Source organism: Ciconia boyciana, chromosome 6, assembly GCF_034638445.1.
Source record: "Ciconia boyciana chromosome 6, ASM3463844v1, whole genome shotgun sequence".
Taxonomy (NCBI): Eukaryota; Metazoa; Chordata; class Aves; order Ciconiiformes; family Ciconiidae; genus Ciconia; species Ciconia boyciana.
The window spans coordinates 32,916,091-32,940,098 of record NC_132939.1 but is presented as its reverse complement, the minus strand read 5'-3'; the positions used below and the strand labels follow the sequence as shown (position 1 = coordinate 32,940,098).

At 47.1% G+C, this 24,008-nt stretch overlaps 1 protein-coding gene across 1 annotated transcript in view; it reads right to left on the bottom strand.

Moving 5' to 3' along the window:
- SLC8A3 (solute carrier family 8 member A3) overlaps nt 1-14,584 on the bottom strand; it is a 92,768-nt gene extending 78,184 nt beyond the window's left edge. The window contains exon 1 of the mRNA XM_072864671.1: nt 12,819-14,584. Within this exon, the coding sequence (XP_072720772.1) occupies nt 12,819-14,584 (1,766 nt within the window). The remainder of the gene's footprint in view (nt 1-12,818) is intronic.
- Nucleotides 14,585-24,008: the final 9,424 nt, after the last annotated feature.

Here is a 24,008-nt window from a genome sequence, read left to right as displayed (position 1 = left end):
GTCCCACCACCTTGTTACAGAAAAAGCATGTAACTGTTTCTAAGGCCAAGTGAAGCACAAGCCAGCTGGTAAAAGGGGCTTCCCTAGGAGCAGAAAACCAAGGTGATCCTCCACAACAATTCCCCTGTGCAAATGCAGGTGAGCAGTGAGAGTTACTCCAGAGCTGTGGTGAGAACACAGCCCTAACAGAGCCAGGGAAGAGCCTGACACAACTGTTTGCCCAAATCTCTCTCCTGTTCCAGACAAGGATATGGTCCTTGAGAGCCGCCAGGATTTACACAATGGTTCAACATTTTCTTTCATGCCAAATCTCTTGCTTTGCTGCAATGTTTGGAGTTGGGGGATCAGATTGTCAGTACAGATACCTAGATGCCAAGAGGTAAGGAGAAGATGTGCATGGGGAAGGATTCTGCTTCTCTCTCCGCTCCAAGTCATACTCAGTTAAAGGCAGTGCTGCCTGAAAAAGATCAGATGGCTTCCCAGCGTGACCTGAAGCATTCACTGGAAATAGGTAGTGGGAAGAGGTAGGCTCCAAGGTGCTATGGTTTTTTAGGGGGCAAGGGGGGCAGGGGCAGAGTAGACACAGCAGCAGGGAAAGAGCAGGAAGCAGAAAACAGCTCCTCCTTCCCTTGGCTTGCCTCAGAAAGGCTGAAAGTTTCTTCTCCTAGTTCGTGGAGGATGAACTAGGAGATACATTTCAATCCACCTCTAAGACATCCCCACTGACTGAAGTCCTGGCCTTGCAACAAGAAACCAAGCCCCAGCCCCACGTTAGGGGAGAAGACCAAGCCCCTGTGGTTCTCGGCAAATAACTCTCATCCATTTCTTTTTCTCATTACAACCACCTTGTTCTCTATCTGCCTTTCGCCAGAGTACTTAGCAATTCACAGCTAAGCTCCTTCGAGCCCTGGACATACCCCCACCAGGGCCCTGCTGGCCAGTGATTCCCCGTGTAATTGTCCCCAAGGAAAGAACAATGCCATCTAAACACACCTCTGCTCCACCTTTGGTGATTCACCCCCAAAATGCCAGTCAAGGACACGTATTGGAATTCAGATCTGTTGCCTTCAAGGTCAGCACAATGTTCTCCTGTCTCCTAACAGAAGCAAACCTCACTCACCCGTTGCCTCTGTCATCTCTCAAAGGTCCCTTCCCTGCCCTCTTCCCTGCTTCCATCTTGTATTCCAGAGGCGTCCAGCTCACTCGGAGCTCTGGGATTCGAGGGAAAAGAGACACCTTGGCGCTGACAGCCAGCAACGCAACAGTACTCACAGCAGCTACAATCTTGTGACAGTTAGATGGGTTTAATTATTCGTGTGGGTGGATGAACCTTCTCGGAGAACCGTCTGAAGCTGCTGAACTACAGGAGGGTCAGGGTCAGTACAGTCTCAGCAGTGCATTGTCAGACCTCTACGGACTAGGGGTATCCTTCCATCACGAGGCAGCCGACACTGTTTCCCAGTGGACTTCTACTGTGGGGAAGGAAATTCTTCCATGTGATTTCTTTAGGTACTCAAAGTCACTCCAAGGCCCCACCCTGCTCTCCCTCTCTAGGTTTCTGCAGATTGATTTAAGCTGATGCCTCTCTTGAGAGTTAATTGGAATCGCAGTACCCCACGGAAGTTCCCTATGCTGTGGTCAAGTTTGGTGTTTCTCACTTCTAGCCTTAAACCATTTCAGATGCTGTGATGCTGCGGTTCACACCGGAGGTGGCTGCGTTTCAACAGGCACTACAATTATTTCTCTCTCCAGAGCATATCAACTTGTATCAAAATTTTACAGGGTATCAGCAGGAAGGCAGGACACTGCCTATTATGGAGCTCAATCCCTTCAGCACACTGTATCACAGGCTATTACTACCCAACAAGGGGCAAAAAGACAAGTTTAAAGGATTAAAGAAAACTTCCCATCCTTCAAAATTCCCAGGAAGCTTCAGAGACCAAACCAGTCAGAAAGGATGGCAAGGGTGGAGGCAAGCAGCCCCAGCTGGAGTGGTCTGAGGGTGGGGAAGAGGGATGTGGGGGCAGCGATGCTCACGTCCTGCTACCAGGTTTATTCCGCTGGCAGGGATTCCCTTCAGAAGCATTTGGGTAAGCACTGTACACTGCCGAGTTCAATCTGCGCTAAGCAGATTAGTTCCTTACCGGTGAAAGGTTCTGGGCAGCAGCAGAGAGTTGCTCACCATGTGATACAAGGGGGCTGTCATTATGTTTCATAGATACGATATAATTATATGCTCCCTGGAGGGTACTTCTAATTGAATTATAGGGTGTCTCACAAGCATTCTGGGCAGTGGTTTGAGGAAGCTCTCACCGCCCAGAACAAGATAGAGATACCCTATAATTCCATTAGATGTACCCTCCAGGGAGCGGGCTGTCACTCTATGCAGTAATTCACTTAAAAAAATCATCTCCCCCCAGAACTGGAAGGGAGGTGCCCTTAGCAAAAGTTTGTTGTTGCTGCATACTTGTTCCTCGGGCCTCTCCCCCGCAAGCTCGCAGCCCCGTGAAACTCCCTCGCCCGCCGCCCGGGACAGCCCCGCACCACAAGGGAGAAATCCCTCGACGAGGGCAGTCGCTGTCCCCTGCCCGGGTGGCTGCTGGGCTCCCTTCCCAGCACAGGGTCAGGAGATACAGTGCCACATGAGGTGTCACATGCCAGACTGTGTGTATGAGGAACGTCTCAGCCTCCTTAGAAAAGACCCTGAGAAGCAGTCCCCAAAGGCAAGGCATTAATAATCCCAGGCCAGACCAAACACGGGCTCCAGTCATTACAGCGCATGCTGGCGAGGTTCCCCCCTCCGCTTGCCCATCCGTTCGTCCTGCCTTCAAACGCCCCAGAGCTGCGAACGGCTACCCTGGTCCCTTAGAGACAGCCAGAGTGACCTCCGGACAAGGCAGCTCGCTCCCCCGAGGCTGGTCATGCCGCCATCACTTGGGCACCCAAAGCTATCCTCCCAGGGGCCTATTTCAACCCTTGGATTTTGCTCTCTGTTTTAGTCCAGACTCATTCAGTTTTTCCTTGTGAACTAGATCTTCCCAGGGGAGCTGCAGCACCAGGCTTGCAAAAGCAGCTGCCCTGCTGTCCCAGTGCAGCCTGCCTGCAGGCAACACACCGGGGACCAGTACCCCTAAACCACCAGTAGCCACCTCTGCACTGTGGCACCTCACCTCCTCAGGCTCCTGGCCAGCCAGAAGCACCACACAGGGACACATGTGGGACCTACTGCTGTGGGGACAGAGCTCAGGGAAGAAAAAACCCACCTGTCCACATACTGATGCTCTCCCAGCACCAAAAGCAACAGCTCCTTTGCTCTTCGCCCTCTCCTCTGGCGGCTGTGCACCAGGGAAAGCACCCAGCACTTCTCAGGGAAAGCACCCAGCACCTCTCCTCTCCTGCTCCGACACTGCTGTCTGCAACTTACTGTCAAGCCAGGGGAGATGTCACATCTGTTATGCCTTTTTTTGTTGCTCTGTACCATACAAACGATGGGATAATCAGGCCCTGGAGCCTTTTTTTTTTTTAGTCACCTCAACAGAAAGCCAGCACCAACTGCCCATCACAAAGTCTAATGACCTACTGAAGCTGCCATCAGCTCTGACTCCCACAGACCACGTCTAGCACCGCTCCACTCGTCAGGCTGCAAAAAGACCAAGACAGACAGTTATGCCAAGAACTTGCTAATTAGAGAAAATTAAGATCTTCCTACAGGACAGGCACTACAGTCGCCGCTGAGATAAAGCGCACAGAGCTCCTCACGCTTCCACAGCGCTACAGCCTCGCACACCAGCAGTAGCCAGGCATCTGACGTGCTCCACCCTGCTACAGCTTTCAGGTATTGCTCTGCAGGATACAGCTAATCAAACCCTGGGAGCCTGGCTGCTAGGCAAGCAGTTATTGCTCATAAAGTCCATTCGCTGTGGTTCTGCATTATTCACAGCCCTGCCCACCTCCGGTGGTGTCAGCTAACAGGACACACCTGAGAAAAACTGCCGATTCACATGTTCTCCCTCCCCAGCTCCACTACAGAAGGAGAAAACTAACGTGGGCTATCAAAGCTAACCACAATCCACCCCAAAATAAAGCAGCATTTCTGATGTCTTAGAAAACAGAGTGGTCAGTGCTTATTTAGTCTTGCACAGTCAATACACTGGCCCTGGCACATCCTTCCTAAACAGCGTCATGGTCCAGTTGTCTTTACTAAGGGAGGTGGAGATAGTGGTATTAAGCCAAAACTCTCAAGCAGATGAGGTAAAGGTGAGACCAACCCAGGAGGGAAGACAGGTAAAGCAGTGATAAGCGGAGCAGAATTTCTACATTAAATATTGATAGCTTTATCATGCCTTTTTCTCTAAAGGATAAAAGCAGAGCAGCACAGTGCTCAGGGGGGGATTTTTATGAGGGTAGGACCCATTTGGCTCTCTTATCTCATGGAAAGGAAAACAGAGGCACAAAAGGTAATCCCCATTTCACTTTAACAACATACTGTTACACAGAGCACCAAAGAGGCGCAGCAGCAGCACAGCCATCTACGACACACTCAGCACGACAGCTGCAGCACAGGCAGGACCAACCACTCCTGGAAACTCCGTTTGGAGAGGCAAACAGGGGAGAGAGGAAAAGCCTCTTTCCTCCCCAGCACCTAAAAACACCGAAGGACATCTTCCACAATCTAACAGAAGGACCAGGAGATCAGAGCTGTGGCTTTTGCTCACAGGGGGTAGAGCATCCAGCCCTTTCTACCCAGAAGGACTCCACGCCAGCCCCTGGAAGGAGAGCAGCGGGACATAGTGGAGGCTGTCAGGGATGTGATGTCCAGAGGAGGGTTTCCAGGCGCTGCGGTCCAGCCCTGGGGCCGCGCCACGTGAGGCTCCTCAGGCTTCGAGGCAGCTCGGCGGACGTCTCAGTTGGCTTCCTAAGGACTGCTCCTGCAAACCCTGGCAGGAAGAACTGGTCCTATCTGATGTTCAGCCTTACACCCCGCTGCCCTTCCAGCACAACCCACCCAAAGGGCCTGACTCGCCGAGCGGCCAGGGCCTGCTCAACACCAGGACTGGCTTCAGCTGAAATGCTCGCAGCAGTACGTGCTGGCACCCAGGCGGAGACTTGAGGGGCCTCATCTGTCAACAGCCCATCTGCTAAGACAGCTGTAAATATGTACCAGTCCACATTCCTCCCAGCTTTAAATCTGCTGTTTTCACTGAAGCTAAACGGAGGATGAACTTGGTCCCTGGTGCTTCTATCAGCTAGAATAGCAAATTCTCTTATCACCTTTTATCCTGACATGAGGTACATAAGAAACAAGCCACACTGCTAGCAACAGGTAAATCATCTCTTATTTGAAACAGCTGCCACCTTCCACCAGGATTAGCCACAACAAAAACGTGCTGGAGGACCTCTGGCTGGGGAGATTTTAGACTCCGCTGTTCTCCTCATCTCATTTAGGAAAGGATAAGCCCGTATTTAACTCAGAAACTTTGCTGGTACTCTGATCTGTTAGAAGTCACAGACACAGTACAATGATGCTGTAAGTAAAAAAACACCCAGCACGTACTTGGGGTGATATATGGTCTATCAAGCCTTGCCACCAGCATCTCTTCTTATCCCCTGAAGCTGTATCATTCAAACTGTGCCTTCTCCTCCTTCTTACAGGTGGGAAACAAATACCACCTGTGCCTCTGCAAACCTGCATGTAAAGGGCATGATATCTAAGCCACCCATTTGCAAAGGTGCTCCACACAGTAATGCATGAGTCAGTACGAGTAAAGGAGGCAAAACTCACCCAAGCCACAGCAGACTTGTTTTATCTTGGATCAGTTCTGGTCTGTTGTTTGTTTTCACACCCAAAACTTGGTTGTGCCATTTGGCAGGGTGAATTTCGCTGTGTTCACTCTAAACTAGGAATATCACTGCCCTCTCTGATACCTCCCAGAATGTCCCTTCCAAGGGCCTCCTACTTCAGGAACCCATGAGCTTCCCAGGGGCTCCTCTGCTAGATGAGAGCACACACCAGCTCTGAAGAGGCGATCTCTACCACATGCCTCTCCTTTGAGCTGGGGTCCCAGGCCTCCCCTGTTTAATGCTGCCACATAAACTCATACAAATGCCTCCTTTGACGGGCAAGAAGTCACAGTCTCCAAGACAGGATGTCATTTGTCCTTCTTCATGCACAGATGGCAAGTATGTCCCCCCAACACCTGCCAACAGGACTATCTCAGAAGGTAAAGGTCAGCTCAGGGCTTCTCTTCTTCCCAGGATGGTGCCACGGTCTCACATTTCTGCAGGCTGATTTTACATACGCTCCAGGAACAGTCTCCTGACACCTTACACTAATCCCCTGCAGGTCACACCACCTAGACTTCACAGCGGGACTACAGCATAAACCCAGAGCGTGCATGTGTGTGTGTAAAGGACTTCAGCTAAATTAGAAACTGGTACTGTTAAGAACACTGACATGAGAATTTCACAGCAAGAAGCAAATACAACAGCCTTTTACCACTGGCAACATAGTGGGGGAAAGTTTTTATTAACTGGAGGACAGCTGCTGCTGTTTTCCCTTAATCCGAATTAAAATAGGAATCAAGAACTTCTAATTTATCTGAAGGTGTAGGAAGACAAAGCCAGAAGGAGCTTACCCACTGACAGAAACAATCTGGAGAAGAGTTTGGAGGATTCAATCTCAAGTTCAATCTCAAGAAGGCTCTAATGGGAAGGAAGCATGTCCTGAGAGAAGGAAACCATCAGCCTCACACAACAAATTCTCATTGCCTGGAGTCTTAATTTTCTGAGGGATGATCCCCTTCAGAGCCCAGAGCCTTAGGATCAGTGCATGGTGTATGAGAGCTGTTGAACAAGAGATCAGACTAGATTACCAAAATAATTTTGTTATGACCTCGGTCATTAATTGGAGTCATCACAGCTGATATAAATAAACCAAGGTCTGCAGATGCAGCACACCTCCATGTCATGTGACCAAAATTTAATTTGGGAAAATGAGCACCCAAAACCACAGTTACTGTTGACAGTTTTTGGGAATAGCGAGATATTGCAGCTACTGCCTATACCTGTACCAACCTAATTCACAATGGCTGGGGAGAGGTCAGTGCATCTGCATAAATTCACCGTGGTCCTGACTAACATGAAATTACAAGCTTGATGTACGCAGACCGTCTTCTGGATAGAGCACAGGCCAGCAGTTCAGGGAGATCAGTTTTATTCCTGTCTTTGCCTCTGATCTGCTGGGTAATCCAGAGGAAAGAGAAGTCACATTCTCTGTATTTTTTCCCCGCCATCTGCAAAATGGGGATAACGTCCCTCAATCGCCTTTGCAATTGAGATCTTGAGTGCTATGAGATCTACTGATGAAACACCATGCAAAAGAGCTAAGTATCATTAATAGCATTCCCCCTCAAAATGCCACAACCATGACTGTGTAGGTGATCAACTTAAAAAATTAAGTTGACAGCTTCCTCAAGCGCTGAATGGCAAAAAGGCAGGACAATTAATTACACCAAACCTCAGTACGGCGTCCTTCAAACAGAAAACCGCCATTCACCTTTCTCCACTATCACTTTCACCAGATCTGCTGGGGGAAGCTAACAGCCACCACAGTGGGACCGCGAGCAAGGGGCTAGGGCTCAGGTGTCTCTGTGTCCAAGCGTGGGTGGACAGGAGAGGAAAATGAGGAGGACGGGATACTGACCTTCCCACCAAACAAGGGTGGCACGACACACGGGAGGGAGGGCGGCAGCAGCAGCAGTGGTGGCCACCTGGGGCAGTTATCAACCACTGGCCTTGGGGCACAGCTCCAGCCTGAGCTTGACCCAGACAGGACCACCTCTGGCACGGCTCTGGCCTTCACTTGCATACGTACATGCACGCTCCATGAGCCCCCCTGCCAGAAAATGCCTGAAGCCCCCAACAGAAAGAAATGTATGTGGTTTTCCACTGCCCGGTGTCATGGCAGCACTTTGCAAGACCAGCCCGACCGGGCGAAGCACGCGCTCAGAGACAGCCCAAGGCTCACGGTGACTCCGTGGAGCAGCCACAGCCATACACGCAGCAGCCTGGGGGCTTCTCCGGGGAGAAGCAGACAAGGAGAGGCAACGTGCAACTCGCACACAACATCCTGCCCAAATCCTAAAGGAAAAAAAACACCTCACTGCCTAGCAAGGCAGGCTTAATATGTTTGTCTCCAGCAGTCTCTGTACAAATGGAGGAGACAGCCCTTCTGTTATTGAGAGCTCTGCCTAACACACACATAGATAAGTGACTGCAGGTTTCCACGTGTTACCAGAGCTCAGCCATGCTGGCTTTGCAAAGAGGCTTTGCAGGCCATTTAATACCAGTTTAACACCACAGCATCTCTCAACACCCAGTTCCTTCCTGAGCCGCAGGCAATACTCTGAGAACTACGGACTTGGGGCAGATGGCTATACCTCTAGTAGCCTTCACGTCCTGCAAGCAATTGAGCAACCAGCAAAGGCAAGTAACAAAGTAAATCTCCTGGCCTAAACCTTAACAGTATAGCTGCTGCAAGTGACATGGCCACAGCAGAACTTCTCACTTTATTTTCTAGCTGGCATATCAATTAGCTACTGGTAACTTGCTTTAGAAAGTTTAGGAAGATACACAAGACCTAGACAAATTTCCATATGAATTTAAACAGAGGAAACAATTTAAAGAGAGAAAATTTAAATTAAATTTAATGACTTGCTGGGAGTTCCCTTTATTATGCAAAAAGAAAATCCTTTAAAACCCAATTCACATTTTGCTGCTGGCTCTTAATGATTTCTTTATTGCTTGGACATGATAAAGCAGCTGGGTCAATCATTCTTCTACATTTTCATACCTCCAAGAACCTAATATTTATTTCCATACAAAATCATTTAATAGAAAAGCATTTGGTCATCTTGCAAAAAAGTCTAAGTTTCGGACTTAATTTTTTTTAAGAGTTTCCTTTTAGTCAACAGGAGAGCTAGGATTCTGCTTCAGCTGCTTAGGTCATATCTGACCCTCACTGGAGCAGGAGTTCAGAAATAACAAATGCATTGAAAAAGAGGCAGCATAATCAAATATGTGAGACCTGATCAATTCCCTTCTCAACAGATGACAGCGTTCAAGATTATATGGCTTGATTTATAGCTATCCAACACCCATACACACACACACACTGCATGGGACCATCTTTCAGTAATAATGGCACTGTTTCAAGCCTCCTCATCTCAGCCTGCTTTCTCTTGTGCTCCCACCCAAACGTGAGTAAGGAAACTTTGACCGTGTTAGTCTAGAAAGAATCACAGAGGCAATAAGCAAGACCCGGCGGCAGGATCCATTTCCCTCTCATTCTGTAACATTTGCATCAGCTCAGCTTTTTTTAGCCCCACATATTTTAGGGAAAGCCTCTTAAAAACAACCCTGCAATAAATATAATGAGATAAAATAAACTAAGTGAAGACTCCTTCTCCATTTAGTTTTCAGGGAAAGTGCTTATCCTTGGCTCTGGGGATTTGGTAGATGGCAGCGCCTCTCCTATAGTTTAATCTCAAGGATGCTGTGTAATTCAGTGCCCCTCAGATTAATCTAGCCATTGCTACACTTAAGGAGACCGACCTACAAACTACTTACAGATCACCTGCCACTGCAGAATGCAAGCTGAAGTTTTTTAATTCGTGTGTCAGACAATGGGCTGAGAGCGTGAACTGAAGCTTTTGCTCTCCTCCGGCTTACCCTGATCAGTGCTGCTTTGTGGCTGCAGTTCTGCGGATCCTTAGCATACGTGAGTAGCCACAGCAAAGCTTAGCACCGTCTTACGTGTTTGCAAGATGCTGTTAATTAATTTCCTTCCTCCATGAGTCAAAAATCTTTTCAAAGTGACTCCACGAGGAGAATGACAAGGTTAAAGCAGTGAGGTAGGCAGGACTCCATCCACGAGCAGCTCCTACACCAGCATGGAAACGAGAGCCCAAGTTTCACCTTCCCTAAGCACAGGCCTAATCAGTAAGCTGAAGTGGGGAGCACATACCTTCTCACTGCTTTCTGACCCCCTGTCCTTAGCATTGTCTACTGGCCATCATAGCCTTCCTGCTTTCCCCTCTGCTCTGCACTGGACTTTGTGGACCCTTGGTCCCCGCTTCAGTGGGCAGGGGATATCAGTACCTCGTGGTGGATCCCCCTCAGCGGCAAGGCATTTAAGAGGCAGGGCCTTAAATATTCAGCCAGGCAACCCCCTGGCTATTTGGTGACCCAGTGTCTTCATACAGCCTTGTACCAAGCAATACCATGACCAGTCACTCATATGCTGCCCTCTGGGTCAGCACAACTGTCCCAAACACCCTATCTACCTTTCCTCCCAAACTGGGCTGACCAAAACTACATAGTGTTTGTTGGAATAGTAGCATTATGGGTCTGAACTCCAAATTCAGACCTGAATCACCTCAAATTTGCTTGCAGTCTAAATATTTGCTCAAAATTATTTTTCTACATTCAGAGTTAGAAAGCAAAAAAGGGAGAAGAGATTAAATCCACGCATTACTGCTTCCAGATTTCTACAGCTGCTTCCACCTGCACTTCAGAGAAGAGCTGGCAAAGTACAGCAACTGACCTGTGTTCACTGAATTTAAAGGCCAAGGGCTGATTACGGAAAACTACCTTCACATGTTTCCAGCCCAAAACTCCATTCCCAGGAGACCTGGAGATTTAAAATGAAAGCCAGGAGTGAATAAAGGCAGCCTGCTAGCTGACATGATCTCCCTCCTTGTTAGGCTTATTAGTTTAAGTGCTACGCTGAGCCAGCTACACTAATTCTAGCTTCAAAAGAAATTAATCTCTGCTAGCCACATGGTCTCCATGGCCACTGTGGCTAGCAGGCTTTGTTCCCAGCAGTCTTCTGATGCGGAAGTGAAAGTCACATTAATTCATTAGATGTGGGCACAGTTTTAAGTACACCACAAATGTCTCATCTGTGCTCTAGGGCATCTTCTCTGGGTCACAAATCACAGCATTAAGCAACCTACACATACTTGTTTTTTGGACTGCCTTCATTCTCATTAGAGTCTGTCCCACAAGGATGCACATGGTCCTGCTGAACGTGATTTGTTTTAACCCAAGTGAAGCAACTATGTGGGTATGCTCTGACCTTCTGTCACACTTTTCAAAGACAAAAAGAAGTGTTCCATCAGCCAGAAGACGAAAGAAAGGGAGTACAGTTGGGAGTAAGATGGCTCATGGGCTTATTCTCTGGTACTCCAAACCTGCTGGCCTTTCACTGATGGGTCTTTTTCAAGCAAGAAAAGTCTCTTTTCTTCAAGACCTGGCTGAAGCAAGGTAGTACCCGTTATATTTTAGGTAGTCTACTCACAGGAGACTGTAACCACACAGCTGACATTCTTCTTCACTTTTTCTAGAGAAATCAGCTTGTGGCTCAATTAAGGAGACTAACCTGCATGGCCCATCTCCCTGAAAAAGCCATACGAGGACAGCCGATCCTCTTCCATCTCTGATAGTGGCTGGACCCAGCCAACCAGGAGCTTCTCTTCCTTTAATAGGAACAACACGTACTTATAATCAAGCATCAGGACTGTGGATATTAGCTGGATTAAATGGTTTAGTGGGCTAAGGCAGAAGGTGCTATTGAATTAGGGCATCCCTACTCCATAGCATTTAATATCTTAACATCCTTTTGGGTACTGTATTGGGAGGCTTGGTACAAAGTTTTCCTTTCTCTGATGCCAGTTGCAAGCCTGCACAATTCTTCCTTTGATGGCTCAAGTGATTAGGTGTTAACAAGAGGAACCTAGGCACTTAACACTAGGGAGTTTTAGCACCAGGTTCACACCCCCCTCCCTCTCCCTACTCAGCTAAGGGATTTTTCTCATTCCCCACTAATGTTAACAGCAGGTACTTAAAGCAATTAGACATTATCGCCTGTCTGGTCTTTATTACTTCCTAGCTTCCTATCAGCTACTTTGTACGCAATAAAAGAGCTGAATTAACAGGACTGGTGCAGACTATTCTGCTTCCCTTCTTTATTCTGTATGAAAACACTGGGTCATGGAGCCACATGGACAGGCTGTGAGCTGCAGTGCTTTAGACCGTTATTGCCAATTGCCATGGTATTTTACAAGGGGAAAAACCACAGGTAGTAAAAGAACAGACATAGGGAGATCATAGAGAAGGTGATGTGGGGAATATGGGTAGACCATAGGGACATAAAGGCTGGAAGGATTTCACAAGTCCAGCAGAACAGCTTGCAGCTGTGCCTGTGCTGTGAATTAGCTGCCACAGGGACCTGCAAGTTGCACAGGCAGCCTAGGGACACAGGTATGATGTGCTGCTCCTGTGAAAATGAAGCCTCATGTGTACTGAGCAGGTCTTGCTTGCCTGGAAATAACTGTTGTAAACTTTTCGTCTACAGCTTGCAATAAACTCCTGTGCGCTCTATGTTTTGTGTGCAAAAAGAGGCTTTCCCGTATTTGCCCAGCCAGGTAAAAGCTTGCCCTTTTTCCTCTCTCTCTACCTTAACTCTCCATTAACCCTTAGCTTTAGTACAGGACCTCAGAGAATGATATATTTTCCTCCTATCTCCCCCCCACCCAGTATTTCTAAGCGTCACTTTGTCATTCCCAAGAGGGAAGGGACAAGAGCTTTGAGCTCTTAAATCCTGCTGTCGGTTCTTGCCTGAAAGAGGTAAGTAGGGAAACTGAAGGAAAGCTGAAGAAAGGAGCCTGTCCCTTGTCAGCATTCACCTGTAATGGACGCAAAATGTGGGGTTAAACACCAAAACTAGACCCAGGAACAGAAATGAATGGGCTACTTACACAGTTTCATCATTCTTGAACTCCAGCTCCCCGTAAGTGTCTTCAAAGTCTTCTCCACCTCCTTTCGCTGTCCCTTCTACTGTCCTAAATGGCACTATGACTGTACCCCGAGCACCTGATGTCCTTAGGACTTTGACTTCCATCACACCAATGCTCTCACTGACATGTATAACATCACACTCAAATGTGAAGATGCCAGCATGGTCATCGTCCAGTATAGTCACTGTGGCCACACAAGGAGAAGCCAATATGGCCTTTGGGTATGGCGAGTTACTGAGCTCTGGAGGTTCCTCACTCTCCACCACACGGAGGTTACTGAGCCGCACAAAGAAATGCTCATCTTCCTCAAAGATGTCATCATCAATAATTCCCACTGAGAACTCCTTCTGGGTTTCCCCTGATTTCAAGACAATAGTCCCCTCTGTGAACTCATAGTCAGCACCAGCATTGGCAGAGCCATCCTCTGTTTTATAGTCCACATAGATGGTCTTGGACATGTCCCCTCCTTTCCGCACCACTGTCAGGAGAACGGCACCACAGTTCTCAAGACACTGGTAGGAGCACGGGTCAAAATAAATTTTGGAGATGAATTCCTCAGGTTCATCTGGTCGCACCTCATGCAAGCTGGTGCTCTTCTTGGCTTGCTCAGCTGCATGCTTCTTCAGAATATTGCCAGCTCCCGTCATCATTCTGGTAGCTTGAATGCGATAAAAGGCTCTGCTCTTTTGCTGATGAGACAAGGCATAGTAGTTAGCCATCTCTACCAGCTGGTCCAAGTCCTTTTCTGGGTGCTTTTGCTTCAGGTCCTTAAGGATCCGGATCATCTCTTTGCGAGATTCATCTACCTCCTTCCCCTCCACAGTCACTAAGTTTCCATCCAGAAAGTGGGAGTTCATCATCTTGCCATCCATCTCAATTCCCTTAGGGTGATCACCTTCTGATTCTATGATAATGCCCCTGTGCTTGTCAGTACGGTACTTTTTGTGCATATACTTATAGAAAAGCAGACGTCTATCTGCTATCCAAGCCAGAAGGACGCAAAGTGGAAAGAAGAAAAGTGTGAGCAGACCTTCCCAGACCTGAACCACACCTGGAGAGAAGACAGCAAGGATCATGTACAACCAGATGTAAGCAAAGATGCTCCATGCAGCTGTGACAAAGAAAACCCTCAGGTGTTTTATCTTTCTGGTTTCCCCATCAGGGATCACATAGACACAGATGGCAATGATGATAAACATATTGAAAGCAGCGCTGCCAACAATTGTAGACGGCCCCAGGTCTCCAGCTATGAATCCATGCCCACACACTTCTATCAGAGACAGAAGGATCTCAGGAGCAGAGGAGCCCAGAGCCATGAGGGTCAAGTTGGAAACAGTTTCATTCCAAATCCGAATGGTGGTCGTTGTGGTCTCTCCATTGGGTTTCTTAATTGTGATTTCTTTCTCTTGCGATGTAATGACCTCTATAGATGCCATGAAACGATCTGCAATGATGGAGACTCCCAGGAACATGTAGATCAGTGCTACAAAGTATACGATAACACGGGCAATTTTGTCCCCAAGGGATGGGTTTTCTGGGTACCATATTGGCAGGATAACACCTTCCTTGCAGTCAAAAGATCCTGAACACGAGCTGTTTTGTACTGAACTGGTTGAGTCTCCCGTCAGGCCAGCATCCACCTGCAAACCATGCAAAAACAGCACAAAAGTAACCAGCCCAAAATGGAGGAAGGCCGAGGTGACAGGCTGCAAGCTTAACCACGCCATACACAAGATGCAACTTCCACTGTGTAGATCCAAAAAGGCCGAGAACCTGAAACAAACAAAACAGAGAGGGGGGAGGGAAGCATGAGAGAAAAGGAAGATGCAAAATTTACCCAAACGCACTTCAGTATCTCACCACTGAAGAGTACTGGTAGAGATGCAGGGGTTGTCTCTCTGTCACTTTGAAGAAGGTATTTAGCAGGGACTCTAACAAACTGCAGCATTTACATGCCCAGCAGATGAAGATCAATTGCTAGAAAAGTAACTCGGAGGAAAAGTGTATATATATAATAGCCCACTCTTGACCTACAACATGTGCAACAGGAGTACTGAGTGCTCAGCTGCCACTCACCTAATGATGCCATGGTGCTCCCCAGCCCATAGCATTCAAGTCAGCACAAGAAACCAAATCTAAAGGCTTCCCTGTCTCACCACCCAGGGGATAAGACAAGTCAAGGAATCGCTAGCAACACAAGAAGCACCATTAAAGGCCAGTGAGCAATCTCCAAATTAAGTCCATTTGTTGGACATAATTCAGTTACGAATTACGGAAGTACCTTGGTGGCCAAACCATCCCCACAGGCAGCCCCTCCTAATAGGCTGCAGAGTCTCCAGAAGGGTCCTAGGGCTCCCCTAAGCTTCTAAGGCACAGGGCCCTCCACATTAGGGGGTAAAGATGTCAGCCCAGAAATAGGGCAGAGGACTCGTGCTCGGCAAAGTGCCAAAGGCCATTTTCACTAGCCTTTCCATTGTGATCTGGACAATCACATTTTACATCAATAATCCTGCTTTTAAATGGTCACAGAAACCTACAAAACCACCACAGTTAGAAAAAGCTGTGCTCGTGAACCTAGAAGACAGAGCAAAATGCATGTACCCACCAACATTCCCTCTGCATCCCTAAGAAATAGATATATTTTCAAATACCCTCTGAAATTAAAGTAATCTCTAACCTAAAATACCATGCAAAAACAAAGGAGCTGGTCAATGTATCACATAGATTTGGCACATTACTGCCCAATAATGGCTTCTGTTGCTTATGGACTACATTGCTGTAGGGCTTGCACCACTTAAAATTGGATTCTGAACTGTCGTGGTTTAACCCCAGCCAGCAACTACGCACCACACAGCCGCTTGCTCACCCTCTGACCCTGGTGGGATGGGGCAGAGAATCTGAACAGCAAAACTAAGAAAACTCGTGGGTTGAGATAAGAACAGTTTAATAATTGAAATAAAATCTAATAATAATAATAATTTGTAATGAAAACAATGAGAGAGAGAGAGAAACAAAACCCAGGAAAAAAACCCAAGCAATGCAACCGCTCACCATCCGCCAACCGATGCCCAGCCGGTCCCCGAGCAGCAGTCGCTGCCCCCCGGCCAGCTCCCCCGGTTTATATACTGAGCATGACGCCATATTTATATACTGAGCATGACGCCATACTGAGCATGACGCCGTATGGAATAGCCCTTTGGCCAGTTTGGGTCAGCTGTCCTGGCTGTGCCCCCTCCCAGCTTCTTGTGCACCTCCTTGCTGGCCAAGTATGGGAAGCTGAAAAGTCCTTGACTTAGTATAAACATTGCTGAGCAACAACCAAAACATCAGTGTGTTATCACATTATTCTCATGCTAAATCCAAAACACAGCACTGTACCAGCTACTAGGAAGAAAATTAACTCTATCCCAGCTGAAACCAGGACATGAACCCTTCAGTTGTCATGGATCACACTATTCTCCCTCTTTTATAACAGGCCACTGGAAGAATTTGGTCTCAGGCTTAGCTGACAAATCACGTTTGTGAGTCCAGACACAGCCGAGTATCTCACAGGAAACATCAAACTTAATAGTGGCATTATCTACAGCACTTGGAAGGTTCAGGAGCCTTAACTCCCACTAAATTTCATTGAGGTTTGTACTGCCAAATCAGTAGGGCTGGGATTCATTTCCTCTACTGTAACTATCTAAATCTTGGGCAGTAAGTTAAATGAAGTCACTTAGGCTCCCTTTGTAGTCAGAGGAAAGAGACAGTCCCTTCCTGTCCCACTCTGTTCTGACCCAAAAGATGTATTTAAGACACACATCTCCAGAAGGGATTTTGTCCCTTCCCCTCTCTCTCCACGGTCTATAGAGGGTGCCCAGTCAGCCAATTTCGAGCAGATGCCTAACGTTCAGACGGTGGCCGTTTGAAGAGATGAACTGGCCCCTGAGCACCTGAGGAGGTCCCTCCCCTCTCCCTTGCACTGTAAATATTCCAGGCAACATTTTAATGTTATCAGCATTAGCAAATGCATCTTGAATGGCTATTTTATCATCATGTTGTGTCGCTCGCCTCTTTCCAAAAGCAGGTGCAATCTTCCTGATATCAACAAAAATATTTTAAACTTTCAGATAAAAATCTATAAAGACAAGCGAAACAGGAAGGAAAGCATGAACAAAGACTGCAAATGAACAAAACCGCTCCTGACAGAGCACAGCTGAGAGGAGAGAATTGATTATGCAGTATCAGGATCACAAATCCATATCTGACACCCTTGATATGAAAAAACAATATGCTGCTTCATGCTACCTGGACTAATTCAGAAGAGACAGATTCTCCCGCATTAGCCTACTTATCTGCCTGTCTACCCCAGCCCCGGTGCCTGACCGAGCCCCCGGGGATCAGAGGGACCTCAGCCCCAGTGAGAGCTGTTAGCCAGCCCCAGCCCCAGCCTTTGAGGTCTCGTTAAAACGCCTCGCTACCTGCTTAGCTCAGGGTCACAGGGAAGACTGAGCTACCCAGCACATACCACTTGGGTTCAGTTTGACACTCCCATTGTGTCTTCCCTCCCACTCTGCATGGTATTTTACCAGATCTCTGGCTGCAGGATGTTGGGAAATCCCTGAGAAAGGGCCAGTGAACATGTGCAGAGGGACTATGAGCAGCAAGCCTCTCTGGGCTGCAAGGTAGATGTGGGATGCACAGTGAAGATGACACGTTCCAGGTGCCTCTGACTCGAGGTGCACACAGAGACCAACTGCACAAGCACAGCTGCTCCAAAACCACCCTGGGCACATCAGATCATCCTTTTCTGTACTGCAATTGCTGGCAGGTATCCACCAACCTTTTGACACTTCCAGCTCCCAGCTCGTACTTAACTGTACAACAGCCAGTAGGTGCTGTGTCTTCCGAGATCAGCCATGTAGAAACGGCTGACAGAAAGACAGGAGTAATTTCAAAAACATCTATGTGACTCAAGAACCTAAATTTGGTTTCAAAAATGACTTAAGAGTCTAAGTATCACTTAAATTCAGAGCCTTGTCTAGGAATAGTACAATGACTAAACTGCCCTCTGAAATAAATCACTGCTACCCCCAACGTCCCTCTCTGTGGGACAACTACCTTCTGTAATTAACACTGTCTACCTTCGTAATGCCATGACGGTTTCTATTGCTAGCCATTCCCCAACACACTCCAGGACCTTGCCAGTCCTTCTTAAATTTTTAATTTGATTTTAAGCAGAGGGTAAGTTTATTATTATTCCTCAAACTAATCATATATTATTTCAAAAACAACCTCTACCAGAGTAGCCTCTGTTTATGTGTTCAGACCTCCAAACTCAGGCTATGGGTTGTAGACTAAAATCTCAGAATTCGGGAATACTTTTTTTCACTGGTTTTCACTTGCTTTGACAAACATTTTAATGTTAAGTGGAGGTCACAATCATTTTCTAAAATGATACAATAATGACCTGATCCTGCAATTCTTTGACACAGAGAAAAATCCCCAGTGGGATCAACAGGAACTTTTCCTCCCCACACACTGTCTAATAAGATCTTAATACATGTTCATTAACATGAAAAGCATTAACCTAACCGATCTGAAAAACACAGTGAAGCACTCTTACTGTCATCCCCCCCCGGGAACTGGTGCAAAAGTACTTTACAATATAGAATAAAACTATTAAGTCTCGAAACTGTTGTTAATAAAACATTGAGGTAACAGTTTTAACATTCAGATGACAGAGGATAGAAGAGTTAAAACTCACTCTGTAGCTCTAGGTCACCACAGTTGCTTATACAAGGTGCAAGTTTGCTCTCAGATACATCTACTAAACTCAGTCCAGAAATTACTGGAGGGGATCTACATAGCTCTGGCCTGCGCAGGGTGAAGTAGACACGTCCCGTATCTGCTCCGATGCTGCTCTGTGTAGCAGCACTGATCTCAGCAGGGCTAACTGTGACAAGAGCCACCCTTCAGCACGAGTCCTGCTCTGAGGATCGAGCCTCCAGGCAGGCTTGCAGCACAGTCCTGAGTCACTGCTAGTCACCCAGGAGGCGTCACGGTGTCACTCCTCCAACACCAGTGCAACAAAACATGTCCACATCTGGCGCAGAGAGGTCTCATTCCAGCAACACCACTGCCCTGGCCCTGCGGGATGCAAACAACAGGAGGCTGCAGCAACAGTGAAAAGTATTGGGTGATCTTCAGCTTTATACCATTAGGATCATGATTTCCACTAGCTCTTTGCTATCAGACATCATTTTCTCCCACAGGTCTCTGCCCCGCTATTACCATCACATTGAATACATGCAAATAAGGGCAGTGGTAGTGAGTGAAGCGTTCCCTATCCGGTAGGATAAGTTCAAAGCATACAATCAATGCAAAAGAGAGACAAAAAGCTGAAAGCATCCATGCAACAGAATGAGCTAGTGTTCACTAGCGAAGCTCTGGGAAGATGCATAACAGTTATTTTAGCAGGGGGAACTCCTTCTTCTACCAGAGTTGACAATGGCCATGTGATCCATAAATAGCACCCATAAATAAAAAGATCAGTTCTTGAAATATTGCTGGAGACAGTCCAGAAAGTAGCATGGACCATGCTTGTCACAATTAAGCCTGCAAGAGAAAATGACTTTTAGACAACTATCAAGCTGCTTACATCTTTTATAATAGCTGAGTTTCAGAAGACCGATGGTTTCTCTGCTGTGGACCTATAGCGAGGTAGGAAGCTGGGAAGGCTATACTGATCCCTTATAATTTAGCTTTTTGTATACAGCTGCTCACATGACTCTAATGGCAAGGATACGTTCAAAAGGAACCATTCACAACAAGAAATCAAATCAAGAGGCAGGATAACACAGTGATGGCTGCTAACACGTAACCTCCACATACCAAGTTCCCAAGATGACTGCTCAGTAAATACAAAACCAAAGGCAAACCTCTAAGTCCCTATTCATTTCTAATTTAGGCAAAATTCCCCTTAAACCATCATAAAAACTAGAACCTTTGGATTTGACCTGCAAGTAAGATTAGGTTGTCTGACACCTCCCTCTCCTTCCCCTCTCTCTCCCACCCCCCAAATAAACCAGACCCACTGAGTACATCTGTGGCCATATATCCTCTCTCCCCTGACTCGAGACTGGCCAGGAAAGGCTGCTGATTAGATCTGAGCGTGGGGTGAGCCCCGTTCAGGTGCGGGTGCTGCACGAGGGCCAGAGACATCTCAAGATCGAGGGTTTTGTCTACTCGACAAGTATCTGTCCCAGAACAGAGCGGATACAGCGCTGCTATTAGTGTCATCTTATAGCCCTGCTCTGAAGAAGCTGGAGGAGACAGAAATAAGGTTCAGCTTAATAACAGGGCCTCACATTCCTCAGCTCCAAAACACATTAAAGCTTTTTGATTGAGCACACGATTTTTTTTATAAGCATCAGCAAAAATTTAAATTATAGCCTTTCTACCAAAGAACACAAATAACTGAGTTTTAACAGAAGAGGTATTATACCTAATTCACACTCCTCCCTCTCCCAGAATAAAAGCATAACAAAATATTTAATATGAAACAAAGCATATTTTTCAATCGATCGTCTCCATTCAAACGCTATTGAGCCCTTTGCTTATCGCTACAAGAGTACCCACAGTGTAAGTTAAGATTTACCTGCAAGCCAAAAGCCAGAGCAGTGTAATTAGATCCATTTTGTCAGACAAATGCAAATTTCCAAGCACAGACCTGGCCTTAAACCATCACACTGATGGCACGTGCCTATCTGATACGAGCACAGCCACGGACCCCAAGCTGACTTTACACAGGTTATTGCACAGCAATAGGTAGTTTAGCTCCCTACGAATGCACCGGCTAGGTTTTATGAGGAAAAAAGCACTGTAACTCATGCTTAGGCCATGACAGATCCCCGCAGTTCGGCTCTATGGAAAACTTATGGCAGGGAGCCGTAGGTGCTTGTTGCTTTGCACTTCACAGTAAACATGCCAAAACCCAGAATTAGCTGCCTACAGAATAACCCCCTCGGTATGTGTCAAAAGCAGCCTTTTATTCTCTCAAGATCATGCAAAAAGCTACCATTAAAAATCCAGCTCTTGTAGCAAGTCTTTTAATATTTACAAGCTGGTGTCTCTACTAATTTGAGTAGTTCCTACCATTCTAGCATAGTAAATGGGTGTTAATTGACATAACGACTCAAGTCTACTAATGCCTTATAGAAATGCTGCCGCGATGGGATGCAGTTACATTCGGTGATCCCAGGGGCTGACCCAAACAGAGCACAGGTCTGTGTACGGCTAGGAGCAGCCTCCCAACATTCAACTTGCCCCGGGGAACTGGTCCATGATGTTTTTTCTGTATTTTAGTATCCGTGATGCTCCTGGAGAATCAGTGCCATAAATAGCTAACCCATAAAGATGCCCATACTTAATCGTCCCCTTCCAATACCGCACCAGCTGCACTTGACTGGCCAGGCATTTTACATCCTCACTCTCACCCCAGATGAAAAATAACTGTACAGGATAGATGGATATGTATGGATATAGGAGCTGCGGTTTTCATTCTGTGCACAGATACGTAAAGGAGGAGGAGGCAGACACTGAAGGAAACCCTTCAGCGGGTGGCCACAGCCACGCTCCTGAGAGCCGTCCTTATTTATGGTGCAGGCTAGCACAGCCTCCCTGGGAGCCACAGCGCGCTTGCTCCTCCACTCCCCATACATGTCCGTATGTCTGAGATTTCTCAGGCTAAGGGACAGCGAGGTTACCCTTTTCATTTTTTTCCCCCAGAACTGTAGCCTTTTCTACATTCAGAAAACAAAACCTGGTATTTAGGCTGACATATAGATTAGTAGTGTCCATCCTCCTGCTTAAAAAGCAGTATTATCTGCTCTGATATAGACGGCTTTTTTTCTTTTCATTAATATTACACAATCTCACTGTTGTTTTTCTGAACGGTGTTTTGTAGTACTTTAGAGTGGCCAGTTCACACGGGAGATATAAGAGACCTCCGGAGGTCATCTGGTCCAACCTCCCTGCTCAAGCAAGGCCACCTAGAGCCAGTTGCCCAGGACCACATCCAGTTGGCTTTTGAATATCCAGAGGATATTCAAGGACGAAGGATGGAGTCTCTACAACCTCTCTGGGCAACCTGTGCCAGTGCTCTCAGTAAAAAAGTAAAAAAGTGCAGGTATGGAGTCCAAGCCTGCCCGTGACAACCACGTCCAGTGTTAGTGCACTCAGTACAAACTGCACTGGGAGCTCACTGTAGCACTTCGGTGGCAACCGCATACCCATTTGGCAAAAAGTCACTGTCCTGACCTTTTGGAAGTTGCTGGGAAGCCTCCATTGCACACTTAGAGGCAGATCTTCAAACATCAGTCTTTTTATTGCGTTTAGATGTATTTCTAAACACGATTAAAGCCTTTGGGTGCTTGAATACCGATGCACGTCTGAAAACACCATTCTTCGCAGTCTGAACGGCCCCAGATTGAGAGGGCAGGTACTTTCAAGCACCTTCTTCAGACCCTTGATTGTGTGCCTATGATGTGAAAGGCCCAGTGAAGAGGCCGAAAGTCCTTCCTTTGAGGTCTAGGAGGCTGAGGAAAACAAAGAAGTGGAGTTACCGGGTCACCCACTCAATGGCCCCCCCGCCTGCTCCACAGACTGCAGCTGATGGAGACAACCCGGAGCAGCCACCCAACAACGCGTGGGGTTGCGACAGGCGGTGACTCCTCTGCTGCAGCCTTCAAGGCACTGTTTTTCATCACTCTCTTTCTTGCTGGTTTATAAAGAACAGCAAAGACCATGGGGGGGGGGGGGGGGGAGGAGGGAAAAAAAAATTATTCCAGCAGTGTGAGGAAAACTTCTTGCCAGTAAAAGACATTTTATGTACTGCCTGTGGCAGCACACAGGGTGTGTTATTTACTGCACCTGCTTCACGGACATATTATACTGCTGGTTCAGGTGCCACCATCAGAGTGCAACTTATCACCTAGTGACTCACAGCATCCTAGAGGAAAGACGACAGCGGCAACTTGTGACATTTCTTTAGCACTCTGGTGACAGATCTGCAACAGCTTCAATTAAAGACCCTAGGATTTGTTGTCAACAGTGCATTTGTGCTGCAGAGCCATTAGTTATTTGTACACAGAGGCCGGCTAAGTGGTAAATAAGAGGGGAAAAGGTGGCGGTGACATATCTCACCCTCTTTAGATCCAGAATTAGTTAAGAAAAATACAAGTTTTCTGACAGAAAACACTCATTCGAGGCAAACAAAACAAACCATGTGATGTGTGGGATTTGATGCAAAAAGTAGCCAGGCAGGGAGCCCTTCCCCTGCCAGCTCACAGGCTCCTGGGGCAGCCACCAGCCAGCCACGCTGGGAGCTAACCCCAGCAGCTGGGGCACACACTGCTCTGGTCCTCCAGAAATGGGCCTGTTTCTTTCTTAACTTCTCCTCCAAGGAAAAAGAAAAAGACAATTTCTGATTTTTTTTTTTTTTTGGTCCGAATATAGCAAAAAATATGTTTTTACCAAAAATGACACATCACGCGCAACAGAAATTATGAGCCCTCCACAAGTCTATTCAGAAGGGCTCATTGCTGGCTTGGTGAGAAAGAAAATATTTAAAAAGTGAATGGAGGCAGAAGCAGCACAAATGGGGCAGTGGGAAACTGGGCAGAAAACAGAGGGGATAAGAGGAGGAGAAGGCTACGCTTCAGAAATCATCTTCACCGCTGCAGCGGAGAACAAGTGGCTTGTCATTTGTCATGTTAGACTGAAGACTTCTACGCTCCTCTGTGCAATGGGCACAGAAATTGCGTAGACAGGAAAGGCTCTTGCTTAGCCCAATTAGCACAGGATTCACAGAATTAGTCAGCCCAGAGCCAGAAGAGGTGCCCGGTCCATGCCTCAGGGGCCACTGCTGCATTGTTCCCCTTGGGAACATTATTTCCTAACGCTTTGTCCAGCCCAGTTTTAAATTACCCAAGTGATGGCATTTCCACAACTTCCCATAGAGACTCTCCCATGATGTAATTTATCTCAGAGGTTTTAGCCGTCTTCCTTATATTTAGGATGAAATTAAGAAAATTTATGCTGCTAGTTCTCATTATCCTGTCCTTGGAGCACTCTCAGCCATTCTCCTCCCTGCCTGAGATTTACATG